Source organism: Barbus barbus (assembly GCF_936440315.1).
Source record: "Barbus barbus genome assembly, chromosome: 15".
NCBI lineage: Eukaryota > Metazoa > Chordata > Actinopteri > Cypriniformes > Cyprinidae > Barbus > Barbus barbus.
Window position 1 is genome coordinate 32104545 of NC_136743.1, and position 18650 is coordinate 32123194.

Genomic DNA, 18650 nt, shown 5'->3' on the forward strand with positions numbered 1-18650 from the left:
CACACCTCATTTTTATGGCTCCGCCCCAAATTTATGAACATGCTATGCAACACAGACACCTCCCATATCATGAGAGGACACGCCCCTTACTGCTGATTGGCCACAAGTGTGTTGTGCTTGATCCGATCCACTTTCAACAGAATTGGTCAGAAATGCCTTACCGCACCTTTAACTCATTCACCTGTGTTGTTAGTCGGTCACATACCTGATTATCACCGGCTCTGCTCATTTGCGACACTAATTTGTGCTGCTCTTGGTAGATTGTGTTGGTCATTATGGAAATTATCTGTGTCTGTGTTCTTTAATTTGCTCAGTAGATCAGCAGAATTTTTATGGGATTATATCACTCTCCTGCTCATTTGGCCTGTTTAGTAAATCTGGCACTAAAAAAATTTATAATAATTGTTTATATGAAAGAAACAGTGTTAAATGTCACAGGAAACTTTAGAAATGTAAAGTTTTACATTAACAGTTGATGTGACAGACTCTGTGGCTCTGTGGAGGAATCGAGCGGCACAATAAGTCTGAAATCTGAGGGAAGCACAACGTAGACAAAAGTGCAAATTTAGTTCATATTTATTTTCACATGGCCAGAAGTGATTCAGAGAAGTTATGGTTGTGTTGTGAGTATATGTAGCGCAATAGCTGATGGTAAATAACAAGAGAAACCATCTCCCATGTGAGAAGGCTTTCTGATACTAAATAACCTGCCACAAAAAGAGTTTGTCCTTTGTTGAGTGTTCATAAGCACATTGCTGTTTGCTGAATATTTCATGAGCTATTTTTTTTTTTCAATTTAGTGCATCACTTTATTATTCATTATAAATGTTGGTGCTTTTATCATATTGCTGTTTCCACTCAAAGCATGTCACTATGACAGTGATCCTTGTTTTATTATATTGACAGCTGATTGAAACAGTTTCATGCCCTTGTCTTACTGTAAGTCTGAAGGATTCCTGATTTGGAAGAGAATAACAGTACCCAGCCAGTTTCAGCGGATTAGCAGAAGAATTTGACCCCAGCTGAGCTGCTGCTGTTCCATTGGCTCTAACCAAACTGACCACATTCTTCTCAGCAGGAGGCTGCAAATGCCTGCGATTTCTCAGCTAACAGGACACAAGCACTGCACATCCATGGCTGACTGTGTGAGACACTGATTTACTGTACAGCAGCATTTAAACCTCTCCTCGTTTACTTCTTTTAGCCCCAGAATTTGCTAATTTGAAGACTTTCATTGATATGAATCTGTTTTAAAAGTGCAAGAAAGAAAGAAGAGAGACTGAGAGAAGTGTTTAGTCTGGCTCGTTTGCTTTGGCACATTGGTGAGACTTGTGATCCGTTAATCTGTGTTCTTTGGAGGCGAGCGTCAGTCCTCAGGCAGTTAGAATAATTTGTTGAGGGCTTGTTACATTTTACACTGGCTATACAACAATGAAGACCTCAAATCATTAGTCAATATGAAAACAACATACACGTTCATGTCCTAAACTAACTAAAGTCAATCCCTGAAGATCTCTAGTTCTTGCAACTAAAGATTCTAAAGAAACACTTTCTGTAACTCATAAAATCACATTCTGTTTAACCAACCTCAAGCTACCTTGGAAATATGGCAACATTTGAATTTTTAAAATGTTGCGATATTGTTACATATGTTAAAGTTGTTCTCATGTATAGTCACTTAAAACGTCTCGGGTTACGCATGTAACCATGGTTCCCCGAGAGGGAACTCCACCCTGCACCCCCTAGGGAGCACTATGGGGAATGCAGTCTGCATGACCAGTGTCTGAAGCACGTGTGAAACCACACCAATCTGTTGACCCATCTGGCCCATGATGTCATAGGCGGGATTCCCGGAAGTGTAAAAGGGCACCTGCCGAGTACGTCATCCACTTAGCTGTCTGATGGAGATGTAAACAGACCGGCCGAAGGCACGGCAAGGGGGCACAGCGTCTCGTTTCCTCTCGGGGAACCATGGTTACATGCGTAACCCGAGACGTTCCCATTCTAGGGAACCCCACACTGCACGCCCTAGGGTGCACTATGGGGAACGCAATCCAACCAAGCCGTGCCGAGGCACATGCCTGTCCACCTGGTGGAGGAGCACCACGGAACCGACATACATACGCCAAGCCTCTCCTCAGAAAGGGGAAATGCCACTGATGCCACGGGCTGCTCACACAGCTTGGCAGAGATGGGGGAACCCGAATAGATCAAGGGGAGCATCCCACCCAAGTTAAGAGCACAGCTATCACAGATGGCTATGCTATAAGTGCAGAGCTAGCCTGGATACACAAGACCACTGAAGAGGCTAACAAAAAACCTCCAAAGGAGCTCAGAGATCCCAAAGGAGAGTAACTGCTGAGCTGGAACATGGCTATCCTCGGATAGCTATGCCTTAAGGTCTTATGAAGACTTGTGGACCAAAATGATATATCAAGATAACCTCCCTACAGAGCTGCCCAGACCAAAGAGAGTGGCCATCTACTTACTACCCTAACAGGGGAGATAGCACTGTCCAGGCAAAGGCCCAAAGAGACCACTACTTAACAACCCTAAGAAGGGGAGCAGTCACTGAACTATCACACAGTAATCCTCAGATAACCAGAGGTGGGTAGAGTACCCAAAAACTGTACTCAAGTAAAAGTAAAAGTCCTTGTAGAAATATTTACTAAAGTAAAAGTAATAGTCTGAATAGTTACTTGAGTAAGAGTAAAAAAGTATCGGATAAAAAAAACTACTCAAGTAGTTAGTTACTCGCTACTTTGGATCATATACTGAATATAGTCTATTTTTATTTAGATGTATAGATATTTAGATATATATATATATATATATATATATATATATATATATATATATATATATACACACACACACACACACACACACACACACACACACACACACACAACTGCCGTTCAAAAGATGTTCTTTTAATGTAATTTATTTCAGTGATGCAAATGAATTTTTATCAGCCTTTAAGTCAGTCTTCAGTGTGACATAATCCTTCAGAAATCATTCCAATATCTTGATTTATTATCAATGCTGTTCTTTTCAGCTTTCTATTCATAAAAGAATTGTGAACAAAATGTCACAGGTTCCAAAAAAAGCAGCAAAACCCTGTTGAAAAAACCAGCATATGCTGATATAGGTATGTTTTGAAGCATGGGATGCTGGTTTAAGCTGGTCCTAAAATGGTCTGACCAGCACATGACCAGCTAAGGACCAGCATAAACCAGCAAAAGACCAGCATAAACCAGCATCACAGCTTCAAAACATACCAAACTAGCATATGCTGTTTTTTTTTCAACAACACTGATAATAAATCAATATATTAGAATGATTTCTGAAGGATCATATGACTCTGAAAACTGGAGTAACAGCTGATTAAAAATTCAGATTTGCATCACTGAATTAAATTATATTTTAAAGTATATTGTTATTAATTAAGTATATTAATTCATTATTATGTATATAACCTCTAACACGGAGAAGAGAGAAATCTCCTCACAAGACCGCTACAGAACATCTGAACATAACGAAATAAATGCATATGATGAATCTTCTTCCGTCTGTTCCGCAAAATGTAAACAAATGTAGCTTTTATTTCTGCAAGCGTAAATATTGTGAAAATATCAATATTAATTGTGTCTAAGCAAAGCTTAGTAACTTATGAATTAATTCTAGATTGTATTTAATGTAAGGTACATTTACAACAAATTGGTAATGTCATAGTGGTTCGTGTACTGTAAACTAGAGCCCTGCGCGGGACTGTTTTCTTCATCCCGCTCCCGCCTGCGCCCGCCAAATTTCTGACCATTACCGCCCGCTCCCGCAACGTGTGTGTTACACTCCCACCCGCTCCCGCAATATGTATGTCCACTCCCGCCCGCACCCGCAAAACTCTGAGAATTTATTCCCGCACGATAATAGAGATGCATTGATTTTGTGTCTTCTCCCGTCCCGCAGGAAAAAAAAAAAAACGTATTGTATTGCTATTATTAAAGAGATTCATGTTTGTTTCTTTCCCTGACCTGCATGTATTCTGACGCACTGGTAGGGAAGATGAATATAGCCTGGGCTATCAGGGACATCTAAAACGCTTAGGCCACCGCGCGTTTCTTTAGACTTCTAGTACTTTGATTTTGTTGACAATGACATCATGTCGCTAGGCTACCTCCCGATCCCTCAGTGTTTTTTTTTTTAAGCCGCCCATTCCTGCCCGCAGCAAAGTTCAAACCGCCCGCTCCCGCGAGATTTGCGTTGGGTCCTGCGGGTCCCAATCCCAATGCAGCCCTCTACTGTAAACGAATCTATACCTGTGGAACCGACAGCACACGCGGTGTTCATCTAATGAAGATCTTCATAGCTAGCAAACCATAGCCTTTGCAGATTTGCTTTCACCTGACTGTAGATCCAAAGGCACGTCTTCAACGCTCTTGATGTTCTTAAACTCTCTGTTATCTGAGTGAGAACCGCTTCAGCGACTCAGCGTGTGCTGAGTCGTTGAACTGAACGAATCATTCAAACTGATTCACGAACCGATTCACTGGTTTGCCAACTGGTTTGATCGAGCCTTCGAACAGAATTGACTCAAAAGAATGAATCATTCGCGAACGGACATCGCTCGTTGCCCAGAGAAAGGTAGACGGCGCGTTTGGAATAAATTGAAGCATTTTTGTCTTTATTATTACGTATTGCATTAAGATAAAGTAACGGGAGGAGCGTCACCCACAGTAACTAAGTAAAAGTACTGTTTTTTCACTAAAAATGTACTTGAGTAAGCGTAAAAGTACCCAATTTTAAATATACTCTAAAAGTATGTTACTCAGAAAATTTACTCAAGTAAATGTAACGAAGTAAATGTAACTCGTTACTACCCACCTCTGCAGATAACTATGTTCCCAGGAAGCCCATCCCGTCATACCAATGGATAGAATATAACCACCCTCAGATGGCTACACTAAGGAGGCACCAAATCCGTGTCAGCGCCTAGATAGCCTTCCTACAGAGTTGCCAAAACCACAGAGAGTGGGCTATCTACTTACTACCCTAGCAGAGGAGATAGCATTGTCTAGACAAGGGCTTAAAGAGACCATTACTTAAAGACCCTAAAAAGGGGAGTAGTCACTAAGCTAGCACACAGATATCCTCAGATAGCTATGTACTTAGGAAGGTATAAGAAGGGGAACCAACTGAAAAACTACCCCGACCACCAAGTGTGGACTGTCTACTTACGACCCAAAGAGGGGAGACAACACTGTCTAGGTAAGAGCTCAAAGACCGCTACTTAAACGCTGAACAGGGGAGCAACTATTGAGCTAGCACATAGCCATCCTCAGATAGCTCGAAAGGGGACCACCCCAGGAGAGTGCTCAGTGCAACTGCAGTAAAACACAGCTAGCCTCAGGTAGCTGTAGTTAATTAAGCCCCATCCTGCCATAGCAAAGACTGGAATATAACCACCCTCAGATAGCCATGATACATAGGTCCATAGGTGGAAAGTTGAGGGAGAAAGATGATCAGCATGCGTCGGGCTTAGGATGCAGAGGACAACTGTGCCTCTTATTCAGCACATCCCTGAGATCATCTCTTCCCTTGTTAACGGTAGACTTTCCTCGCCCACTGCTAGAGGGAGGAGGGGCGCAGTTAGCAATGCTGGACTTCTGATCTTGTCTATGGGCATGGTTTCACATGTGCTTCAGACTTCACAGTGTGGTGTTCCTTAGAAGGGGAACCAGATGCTTTTGTTTAAGGTGACTTACAAAAAAGGAATATAAAACATCCTAAGGAGTCCGTAACACGAGAAGTGCTGTAATATCAAGATTGCGCAGAGGAGTTCAGCCTAGAATAGAGATAAGAGGAAGAAATTATGGAAGTATAGAAAACAATAGAGATGAAAAATGGGGATGTACTGATAACATGATTTACAGATACCTGTGCAATACAGTAAGAATTATGATTTTATGAACAACTGTTACTCAAAAATAGCCTAATAAATAAATCTAATAACCTCCACTGCCAAACCAAGGGCATGTTTCGAAAGCAAATAAATAAATAAAAAAATAAAAAATAAAAAAACATGGTTGTTGTTTTTTTTATCTGCCTGTCATAACATTGACAAGAACAAATACTTAAGCATAAGACTGTGCAACAATGTAATCACATCCAAGAGTGTAATAATACACAGTGTGTAATCATTGGAGAACCATACTATACTTGTTATCAGGAAATATTGATGGGAATTAAAGTACATAAGCTAAGGATGATCTTAGAGCAGTTAGCACAGTATTTCTGAAGGTAATTTTGCTGATGAGAAGTATAGATGTCAGCGAATCACAGTCATCTGCACCTACATTACCCAGATCACAGTCACCTGTGTTCTAATTCCCCGCACCTGTCACCGACTAATCACCAGCACTATATCTACTCACTGCCAGCACTCCTTCCTCGTCTGGTCTATCGTTCATTACCCGAACCTAGCCTGACTACTAACCTTGTGTTGCCTACATCCAGAACTCCTGTTCTCCACCGCTCCTGGAACTTCCAAGCCCTGATCCTCCCCGCGGCAGTGCGCACCGCCGACATCGCCTCCTGGATCCAGCCCCTGCTTCTCCTCTCAGTATTCTCACTTGCACCTACTCAATAAAGCCTTTGTATTGACTATACTCCTCCGTGTCTCCTAGCCTCTTCGTGACAATAGAAGACTGCCTGTTAATTAGTCATTTTCAAACGTAAGTGACAGTTTCTTCAAGGAACAGAAGCGTCTGCAGGTTTACTGTGAGTTTGTTTGTGCTTTCCTTCAGAACCCATGACACTGAGTGGTCTTTCACTTTCCACACTACTGCATGCAGCTGAAAGATATTTCTGAGCAGAGATCATAGCTTATTAACTGCCCAGTACTGACCGACCAACCTCTTCAGATGAGAAAGTAACCCACAGTACACACACACACACAGGAAAGAATAGGGAGTTCAGCATCATCCATGCCCTTAATCACAGAACACAACATGGACAGAAATTCTGGGAATTATCTCAAGCACTTCCTCAAATATGCACACTCTTACTTGACCCGTGTCCTGAAGACCTGTCGCAGAGTGAAATTGCCATCTATCCAATGTGCCGCTGAGCTAAAGACACACTGGACTCACTGCTGTCCGAATGTCATTCTTCAGCTCCAAAACATTGACGAAAACCCAGATTATCAACAGGTGACTGACTGATCGCCAGGCACAATGAATTAATAAGAACCTCAGTGTTTTTATAGCTCTCAGATTGTCACATTTTGTCTGATACACAAGTTTTTTTGAGTACAAGTATTCTCATACAAGAGTACAAGTTTAACAGCAGTACACTGACTACTGCATCAAAGCCTAATGCAAGAAATTCTGTCGTGGCTTTACGATGCCGTGCATATAATGTTAAAGCTTAATTATGTGTCATGTCATTTTTTTGTGAAAATGTGTACAAGTCTGTTTATACATTGGTGCATCCTTAAGTTAAGAGAAGATGAATGAAGTTGAAGGTTGTGTGATTTTGTGCCTGTCTCTGATGGTACCGTGAAGTGCTGCAGGCTTGTGGAGGAGATGAAGGTCTGTACGAGGGAGTCAAGGGATGAGGGCCGGTCCAGTGCTGGGAAGATGTTCTTTAAAAATGTCTGTGTTACAGGTGTTTGTTGTGTTTGAGCTGGTTTTGAGGATGCCATTGCTTGAGAATCTTGCTTTCCAGAGCAGTGTATGTTTGCTGGGAATCATAAAAGTCTGTAACGGAAAGGTTATACAGAAAGCAACATCAAGCTATTCAGAGTACTCCAAATTCATTAACACTGGAAGACGATTAAGACAAATAATTTTTTGTGAATTAGTTTGAAATCTTTCGTGAGAACTGAATGAGACGCAGTGTCTGCAGAAGTAATATTTGTGTTAGCTGTTTTGCTCTGAGCCACAACTCACAGAAGTGAGCAGTGCATGTTTTATATATTGCAGTGAGTTTTATGTAGTACTGCGGCTCCCTATACGCAGAGTATGCAGTTTGCGTAGAGCACCAACTCCCAGGGGGGCACCATCCCAGTTGCTCAAAAAAAAAAAAAAAAAAGTGACTCGCCATTCCAGCATCTGTGACCGCTCACTCCTTCTGTTTGCGGCTGAATGTAAATGATCACAATTGATGGACAACTATGCCCGTGAAAAGCCAAGAAAAAAAAAAAGATTAAAACGAAGCCTGTGCATCACTTTCAGGTAGGCTACATTCATTATCCTGTGAAACTTCTTTGGGTGTTGATGTTAATAATGTCCAACGCATCTAATATTCTCTCTGAGTTTCCGTGTTCACTTAGAAAAGTTAGCCATGGTTTTAACACAATTCACGGTTCTTGTAGCCATGGTAACCGCAAATTAACCATGGTTTTGTGACTTCAAATAATAATTTACAAAGAAGTATTAAGATAATATTTGTTTGTGGTTATAAAATCAAACCTAAGCCGACAACAGCCTTTAAAATAGCTTAAAATGCATTATATATAGACAACCCTGCTGAAAAAAAAACAATATCACAGAAAATTCTAATACCATCACAAATACCATCACAAACATTACAAACCATCTACTTTTAATCATTAAAACCATTAAAAAATGGGACATATTCCTTTAGGATTTATTGGTTTTAACAAGCCACCAATAGAAGGTGGCCATTTACCAGTAAAGACCAGCAGGGTCCATTATGGTTTCCATTACATCCAGTAAAACCATTACAAATTTTGTGATGGTGTCTATTGTTTTTTTCAACATGACATGTTATTACAAATGCCTGCAAAGGGAGCCAAAGGCCTGGTAATTGCTGCTGTTACACTTACAGGACGATCAAATCTTTGTTTAATAGGCTATTGACCAAACATTTAATTAAAATATTCACTTAATCTTTCATTTTTGGCCACCTTTTTGCTATAGATGACACAGCCTCTATAATTTCTTCAACAAAAAACATGTGGAAATCACAATCCTTACACAAATTAACCATGGTTTTCATAGTAAAACTGATTAATTTTCTTTTGTGTGATTCCTGAATGCTTGAGACCATAACATCAATCAGACAACTGTATTAATAAAATAATAGCCATATGTAACTGTCTAGAGCTTAAATTGTAATTTGTAAATAATGCAATTTAATTACTATTTATTTATTTGCTTTTATATGTTATTAAAGTTCTATTTTTAGCCCTATAGTAGGTTCTTTTTTTTTTTTTACTTCCATAATATTTGTGGAAGGGGGAACAACAATACAATCCTGCTTAGGGCACCCATTTGGCCAGCAGTGGGCCTGGTTTTATGTGTTCAGAGAAACAGCCCATCTGGATCTGGACAGGGGAGGGATGACAGAATCACATACGGTGATTAGTGAGGACTGCGATATATATCATCTGCGATAATATCGTAATTGTTGTTTTAACAATGTGCGATTTGACATTATCGAGTATTTTGCAAAAACCCATTCAAAACATCCCTACAGAGTGCACACAAACATTACGTGAAGTCTAGACTAGTGCGCGTGCGCATTTCTTTCACTGCATGATTCAGTTTAATAAAATGCATTTAGAATGATCACAAATTCAAGATATGGGGGCAGAAAACGTATATATTTATACCACTTTATATAGCTTAGTTAATCCATTTCACACAAAGAGTTTTCTCCAAAAATTACCAAGAAGTTAATTAAGAGACTTATGTTTTAGACACCGTATTTCCTGTTTTTGCCAACAAAAATCATTCCAAACACAGCCACAGCGCTGTTTTGGGTCTCTGAGGAACATGACAATGTTTCGTTCCTGAATGAATCAACAGTTTAAATGATTTGGTTCAATTGCAATGACTCACTAAATAACAGTGACTTTCTGCCACCTACTGGCAGTTTTAATTTCTCTTTTTATTATTTAAATAATTTCAAATGTCAGTATTCAACATTTTATGTTTAATATCAAAACATTATTTCTGAATTTGTAATTGCAGGTTAAATGCATTCATGTCTTGCGTTAAACAGTCTGTAAACACATCTAAATGCCACTTCAGACGCAGCTTCTGTGTTTCCTCTGCATTGCAAATTTTGTTGATACTAATTTAATTTGCTTGGTAACAGCCCAAATGTCTTATTATTCTAATTCAATGATTAAATGTAAGAATTTAACTCAAAACATAATGGACACTTTTAGAAAAAAATGGCTTTATAAAGGTAAAAATGGCCATAAAATGTAAAAAAAATCAGTTTAAACTTGTTGTAAAAGATGAATTTCTATCAGTGTGAACTGACCAGAACACAGAATATGAAGAATATCAACAACTGTAGGAGTCAGCTGTCCACTGCAGTCCTTAGTTAAGATACCAGCACAATAACACACCTTGCAAAATATTGTCTGATTATCATTATCGATAAAATTCCAGAAAATATCGAGATTATATTTTTTGTCAATATCGCACACCCCTAGTTTATGGTAGTGTAAACATTCTATAAATATATTTCTATCCATCCATTTTCCAAACTGCTTGTCCTACAGTGTGTAGGGTCATGGCCATGCTGGATCTCCACATTTTAGGTCATAGGCAGGGATGACATATTTGAAATTTATTAGAAGTACAAGTTTATTCATCTACAAGATATTTTTTTTTAAAAAGTCATCAGTGTCTTGTTCTCTTAAAGGAAATATGATAGAGATTTTTTCTGCCTGACATTCAGAGACCAGTATGATTATTGGTGGCAGGGTTAGGGTTAACCTGTGACCTGCTCTGTATCTTCACCTGCTGCTGCTGCTGCTGCTGACTGATGATTACAGAGTGCAGGCTTGCTGTTGTGAGATGGCTCTCTCCAGAGTCACTCACAGGAGAAATTACTTAAAGGCATTTATTTGGTGGTTATCTGTGCAATGGCTAATTGGTCATCAGCTGGTACTTTCCCCTGGTTTTAGCGAATCATTGTGCCTGGGTTCAGTGTTCATTCTCAGCTGTATTACAAAACAGTTTCGGCCCTTGAATTTTGATTGGTGAAGCGGCGTTCCAAGAGTACTGATATCAAAAGCACTCCAGTGTTTGTTCCAGACTGACTGTCAGACTGTTAGAGCCCTGCTGAATAAATCCAGCTCCACTGCTCACCTGCGCAAGGTGTGTTTTACACGCTGAGACAAACATGAGATGCTGGTGTGACGGTGGACAATTACAGTTATAGGTACATGTAATATTTTTGATAAATAAATTGTCCCTTGAGTTCACAACTTGAATTGAGTTATCTATATCAGTGTTCTTGCTCATGCTGAAGTCAGACTCCTTAATTTCCTCTGTCCAGAGACATTTAGATGTACATGTCTGTCTCTGGGGTTGCTGTGGTAGTGTGTAGTCTGGTAGTCTGTGTGTGTGTGCGTTGAATGGGTGTATTGAGGTGGATGTAATGTGTTGTGTGGTTCAGGCATTAGTGTGGCGTCTCTCTGCTGACTGGATCCTCTCTGCTGCTGTATCAGCCCTTCTGAAAGCATTTCTCTCACATTATCCACCATTCCTGTCATTCATCGCTCAGTGTGTTTGTGATGACACATGCTAGCTAAAGTCTGATTATATCATCTATTAGAGGGTTAGTTCACACAATGAAAATTCTGTCATTAATTACTCACCCTCATGTCGTTCCAAACCCGTAAGACCTTCGTTCATCTTCAGAACACAAATTAAGATATTTTTGATGAAATCCGAGCGCTTTCTGACCCTCCATAGACAGAACTACCACGTTCAAGGCACAGAAACATCACTAAAATGGTCCATGTGACATCAGTGGTTCAACCGTAATTTTATGAAGCTACAAGAATACTTCTTGTGTACAAAGAAAACAAATATAATGACTTTATTCAACTTTAAATTTATTCATGGTTATAATGGAAATATCATAACATTTTCATTTTAATAGTGTTTGTTTTCCACCAGGTTGCAGAAATCTTCCACATAAGCATGGCAAAATTTCCATGAATTATCTCTATAAGTAAAAATGTTAAAAATGCAGATGTTCTTTAAAGTGAAATGTACATATAATGTTCTCATTTTATATAAAAATATTAATAACTTTGAGGCAAATAAATAATAAAAATGTAACATGAATTCCTATTAAAATTAAAAAAGTGAGCAATACATGTGCTTGAAAAAATTGTGTTCTACTGTCCGTGCTTTTGTTTTTGCTGTGGTATTGAAAATGGAGGGGGGGGGGGGTGGAATTTCTTCACTCCATATAAGTTTGTGTCCTTCCATGCAAGCCTTCCAAGTGTCTCGATGTCCAGCTGGAGTGCCCATGAGCTCCTCTAGAGGGCACTCCATTCCAGACCTTTGCCACTATCTCTTGGACTCCATTTCCCATAACACCCCATGCCTAGGAACTGTTTGCATACTGTTTCCCTGTTTCCTGTCAGGAGGACTATTTAAGCTGCACTCAAACACACACACACACTTGGTGAAGCCTTGTTCCACTGTTAGTGGACATTTTTAAGCGTTTCTCCTTGTTTTCATTGCCTTGTCTTGTTTTTGACCTTGGACTGTTTCCTTGTTTTTGTGATTTTTTGTAGCCTGCCTTGACTATTGCCTGTTTTTGGATTACTCTTTGTCTTGCCTTGGATACTGTTGTTTGATGGTGTTGGACCCTGCCTGTTTTGACTACGATCTGTACAATAAAGCTCACGTTTGGATCTACACCTCCATTGTCATGCCCTGTCCGTTACAACAAGCTAGTTATTGGGCTTATGGTCACTGACTTACAGATTTTTTTCTGTGTTAGGGGCTAGAATACACACTGGTCTTGCATACCCCTCAGCAAATGTGCAGTTGTGCCCCTGCTCATGGTAAAAGTATGAGTAGCATTTTTGCATGTTAGAAATACGTGAAACATTTTGCTATTGCCTTTTAGGGGGAAATGAATTTAAGAAGTCACATGTCCAACATATTATATGTCGATAGGGCCTCATTTATGAAATGAACAGAAAATTTGCCGTACCGTCATTCATACACAAAACTAATCAATATGGAACGCAATATGAGCAGTGGCTATGATCAAACCTCACGTCAGTGTGGCAGTGTGGTCATTTTTGAAGCGAACTTTTGCCTGAATGAGGATTAGTTTCATTGTTTTGTATCGCCCCATTTAATTTGAGAATGAATGGAATGACATGTCCAGTGTGCAACAGAGTCAACAGCAGCACAGGTCCAGTCTAATGCCCGTCCAGTAAAGCGTGTTATTTACTTAGGTGGCGCTGCTGGCCTACTTGCAATAAAATGAAAATAAAATACACAAATAACATTAAGATACTTGTGTTTCTGAATAAATAAATCAGTAATTGATGTCATAAATCACAAGTCTGTTTTGATTTAAAAGTCAGAATCTGTAGCTTACATGAATAAAATCATAAACATGGAACTTGTAAATTAAATAATTTAATATGTACAGATTTATTAATTAACATGTAATATTTTTTTTCAAAAAGATAAAAGATTTTTAGAATTTTTACTGCTCTTTTGCTTTATTCCATCTATTACTATTAAATCCACAAATAAAATATTAGTTTCAACTGCATTTTTCTGGGAAAAAAACAGCAGATTGATTTTATTATAGCTATTTTCAAAGTTTTCAATGTACTCTTATTAACAAAAGAACTTTAATAATGATTATTAGTTTTAACGAATAATGAATAAATGATGAATAAATAATTTAATTTATTGTCATTATTGTAAAACAATGAGATTACATTAGAGCCTCAATCGACAGTGCAGTTTCTTAAAGTGCAAATACATAGAATGTAAACATAATAAGGTCCAACATGATCAGCAATAGCTCAGTATGTAAACCGGACAGTACGACATTGACAAGGAATAAGGGTATGAGGTAGAGAAACAGTAATAGCCAATAATGATGTGTATTGTTGTGTGTGCTGCAGCAATGCAAAGTCCAGTTCACAGTTAATGCTATTGTTGAAGAGTGGAACATGATGAATCCAAATTTAAGTGGGTGGTCAGGGGAGAGGGGAACAGTGTTTGTTCAGCAGTCTAACTGCCTGGGGATAAAGGCTGTTGGCCATTCTGGTGGTCCTGGCCTTAAGAGACCTGTACCTCTTACCAGAGGGCAAAATGTGGAACAAAAAGTGTGCTGGATGAAACCGGTCTCTTATGATGTTATGTGTCCTACGCAGGCAGCGGGAGGTATACACAGTAGAAACCTCCGGGAGGACGGTCCCGATGATTTTACCAGCAGTTTTCACCACCCTCTGAATCATCTGCTGTTCAGCTGCAGTGCAGCTGGAAAACCACACTAGCAGCCCATAGGTCAGCACACTGTGAACTGCACAATTGTAGAAATTAAACATGAGGTTCTGGGGCAATTTGGCTTTTTTCAGCTTCCTCAGGTAAAAGAGACGCTGCTGGGCCTTCCCTACAGCTAAGATGATGTTATTGCCCCAGGATAAATCCTCCGACACAGTGAGAGCCAGGAATTTAAAACTGTTCACCCTTTCTACAGTCTCTCCGTTAATGTAGAGAGGTGAATGTCCAGGATGATGTAATCCACGAAAATCCACTATAATTTATTTAGTCTTTTTAATGTTAAGAGCCAGGTTATGCTTTTTACACCACTCTGCCAGTAGTTCAGTCTCCTCCCTGTATGCCGTCTTGTTGTTTGTTATGAGGCCGAGCACAGTTGTGTCGTCTGCAAATTTAACGATGTGGCTAGTGGGGAAGGAGGCAGAACAGTCATGTGTGTAAAGTGTGTAGAGTAGTGGACTGAGCACACAACCCTGAGGGGCACCAATGTTGATGTATGTGGTGTTTGAAATGTGCTCACCCGTTTTCACACATTGAGAACGATTGGTTAAAAATCCAATTACATAGTACATTGCTCAGTTTCAGCAGGAGTGTGTTTGGCCGGATTGTATTAAAAGCTGAACTAAAGTCAATGAAAAGCAGCCTAGCATAGGCGTTTTTGAGCTCCAGGTGTTCCAGAAGTATGTGAAGCACAATAGCAATGGCATCCTCCGCTGATCTGTTCTCCCGGTATGCAAACTGGTGCATTTTTGCAAGTATATTTTTGCTTAAAAAAAAAAAAAAGGTTTATCATTTCTGCCAGGAGAGATTTGGTGTTGTTTCAAAACAATAGGAAATATATATATCAGCAAAAATCTAATATTGTGCATTCCTAGATATGACCTTATTTTTTAAGGAGACAAATATAATAAGCAGTAGACTTTATAATAATAATAATAATAATAATAATAATAAAAAAACACCATTTCTGTCTAGGAGAAACACTTGCTATGACTTTCCTGTAGCTCAAATAGTAGAGCATGGCGCTAGCAACGCCAAGGTCATGAGTTTGATTCCCAGGGAAAGCAAGAGCTGGTAAAATGTAAAAACTGTAACTTGAATGCAATGTAATTCGCTTTGGATAAAAGCGTCTGCTAAATGTAAATGCTATGTCAAAGAGATCTAATTTTTTATGTTTCCTCTCCTCTGGGCTGTATCTTGGATATATGATATGGTTTTTATTTGTCTTGCAGTGAAGTATGTGGACTGTGGCAGAGGAGCTCATGTGAAGTTTGAATGCAGTCAGCCTGGAGACTTTGGGATATCGATGGATGGGGTTGTGTTCGCCCTGCGGCCGCTGCTCCGGTCCTGCTCCTGGACATCACCTCTGCTCATCAAAGCCCAGGATGAAGCCACTCAGCAACAGTGGCAGACGCAGGTCAGACTGCTTCCAGCCAGAGACCATCCAGCAACGGTACGACATGTGCATCATACGGCACAGCTGGAACAGTGATCATGTATAAACTGGAGCTCTCTTCTGGACTGTACTTTAGTAGCCGTTAAGTGAGCTTCTGTTGTCCATTTAGACAGATATTTGTCTGTTCTGGCTGACGCTCATCTGGCCCTATAGTGTGGCATGGATGCAGTAAGGTTTCAGTAAGAAATGCACTATTTGCAGCAGCAGCAATGATTAATCCATTAACGGGGCTGCTGTGATGAAGTGAGAAGAGATTAGCTGGTCATTTGATCTCTGCATGTCTCTCCTCATGCGCTGACCCGGTCTATGTAAAATAAAGTTGCATCTTGCACTGACTGGGATTTATGAATGGAATTTTGCACAGATTCTGGTGTATTGTTTTATAAATCTGCTAAATTTGTGAGCATACACTGCTGTTATGCCTTTTGTGCATATGCATGATTCTACAGGAAGATTTATACATTGGGCATGAGACCTTTTTGAGACCTGGATATAGGCACCATTTTGTTGCTTCTGCTGTTGCCTCAGCTGATCTTCATTTAAAGCTATCTGAACTGGACGGGTCAGTATAGAATCAGGGCTGTTCATTGGCTGATGAAGATATGTAATCAGTGGCCCTCAGTGACTCTCAGTCAGACAAGTTTGGTGCCAAAAAACTATTTTGAACAGAAATAAAAAAAAAGAATTAAAAAAGTTTTGGATGCAGTGTTTGCTTTTGTTGGAGATTTGTAGTTTGTTGTAGTTTGTAGAGTTGTGCATTTTGTGTTTAGAGTTTAAAGTTTTGGGACAATGGGCCAAAGATTCAGCAAACGTGTAAACAAAAGGGAAAAACTGTAAACAAACAAACTTGTAAAAAATTGTAAATAAATAACACGTCACACAACGCATTGTCAAGTATTTCTAAAGCCCATTTCACACTGCATGTTGGTCCCGGAAAATTGCCGGTGTCCTGACATTTTATCCTACCCGTCAGATTTTCCTACCGGGGCTTACTGCGCATGCGCACATCAATATTTTGTCCTTTTTCTCACGCTGAACAACAATATTTAATGCATCTGCATTACTGTAAGGGGTAGGTTTAGGGTTGGGGTAGGTGTAGACGTTAATAAAACACAATCTAATAGGTAGAAAAAATTATTTATTGTTGGTTTCCGGTAGCTGTATCCCTTCTAGCCACAACCGCGAATATAAAACATAATTACTGTATATACACTACTGTAAGGGTAGGTTAAGGGTGTGGTGGGTGTAGACATTAATAAATCATAATTTAACAGGTAGCATTTTTCGTTGTCGAATTGTACTACCTACTGTTTTAATGGGAGGTAGGAAAATCTGCCAGGGTAGCACAAATCGTCAGAACACCGGAACATTGCCGGAGTGCCCTCTGTGTGAACGCAAACACGCTCTTCATTTGTGAAGCACGGGTCACTCTTCCCAGGTAGACTGTGCTAACTGGATTTGTTCATAGAGTTTCTCCAGCATGTAGAAAGCAATTCCACTTGGTTTCAACTGAAATAATCAGTTTATGTATCTGTTTAAGCTTCTCTGTGGCTTGTGTGCTGTGGAGGAAAAATGTAAATCTTGTGCGTTTTCCCAGCAGGTGAAAGATCTCAGAAGGCTTTTATCGCATCGTTGTTCACTAGGTGTGCAAGCACAGTCTTACACACTGCAGACACCATATTAGCATCAGTGACTGTGGCTAATGCAAGCGTGTTTTGATTTGTGCCCCATTCGTAAGGTATTTTTCAGCTATAAACTAGTATTGTCAGCTGTGACAGTAAAATGACAGGACAGTTAAATATTCCTCTGTGGAGCTTGAGGTCCACATGTCTGATGTGAGAATCCCATGCTTTGCCTGTTGTAATGTTGCCGTTACTTTGGCTTTACAGGCAGCATACATTTCGTTAATTATACCCTCCACCAGCTTTTTTTTTTTAATAGGGTTTTAGTAACATTGATCAAGGGTCTTGATGCCTGCAATTAAACCTCGGCCTTCTACAATCAGATTGGCTGGAGGTCCCTCACAATAATTTCTCCTATGCTTGTAATTTCTGATGCTCTCTGTGAGTCATATATAAAATACAATACATATGTATGTCTTAAAAACTGCTTTTATGATGGAAGTAATTCTCTACCAGGTATTACTTGACATTTAAACGATGTAATTTATATAATGAGTAATTCTTGGTACCTGGAATTGCTTTGACATCAGGTGCTCTGTTTTGTGTGTTTTTTGCCAAAAAAGACTAGTCTGTCCACTGTGTCTGGCTTTAAAGCTGCCCTGTTGGAGCATACAATATTACCACCTGTGCTAAAAGCACGCTCTGAGGGTGAGCTTGTGGCAGGAATACACAGGTAACGTTTTGCCAGGATGCTCACTCTGGGGTATGTTGCTGAATTGATCTTCCACCATGCCAGGGGGTTGGTCTCACTGTCTGCATCAGGAGCTTGCAGGTAGCTGTTTAGTTTAGCTTCAATAGCCTGCTGTTCTGTGAGATCAGATGTTGCAGCAGACTTAGTGTAGGACTTCTTGAAAAAGCTGCCCAGTGTCGTCTTCTGCAATTTGGCTGGTGTAGCATCAGCACCATCACCTTTGCCTCCTCCCAGTGCAGTGGATGGGAATGCAGGAGTAGCTTGCGATGTGCTCTGACATTCATCCAGCATCTGAGCCACGGCTCTGGATTTTACAGCCTCAACCTTGTCATCTTTGATGTAGCGTGTCTTAAAACGAGGATCAACATGGCATGCTATGCTCAGAAGGTCATCAGTGGCAGCATTGTCATATTTCTCATTCAGATAGCTGATGACAGAAGCCTTGATAGTCTTGGTGAGCTCTGAGTCATCAGCTACAGGTTTCAAGAGCTCCTCACTGA

General features: G+C 39.9%; 1 protein-coding gene across 5 annotated transcripts in view; it reads left to right on the top strand.

Annotated features, from left to right (window-relative positions):
- LOC306881479 (cadherin-2-like) overlaps nucleotides 1-18650 on the top strand; it is a 76854-nt gene that overhangs the window by 14280 nt on the left and 43924 nt on the right. For all 5 annotated transcript variants that reach the window (XM_079435600.1, XM_079435601.1, XM_079435603.1 and 2 more), the window contains exon 3: nucleotides 15554-15774. In XM_079435600.1, coding sequence (XP_079291726.1) covers nucleotides 15554-15774 — 221 coding nt within the window. The remainder of the gene's footprint in view (nucleotides 1-15553; nucleotides 15775-18650) is intronic.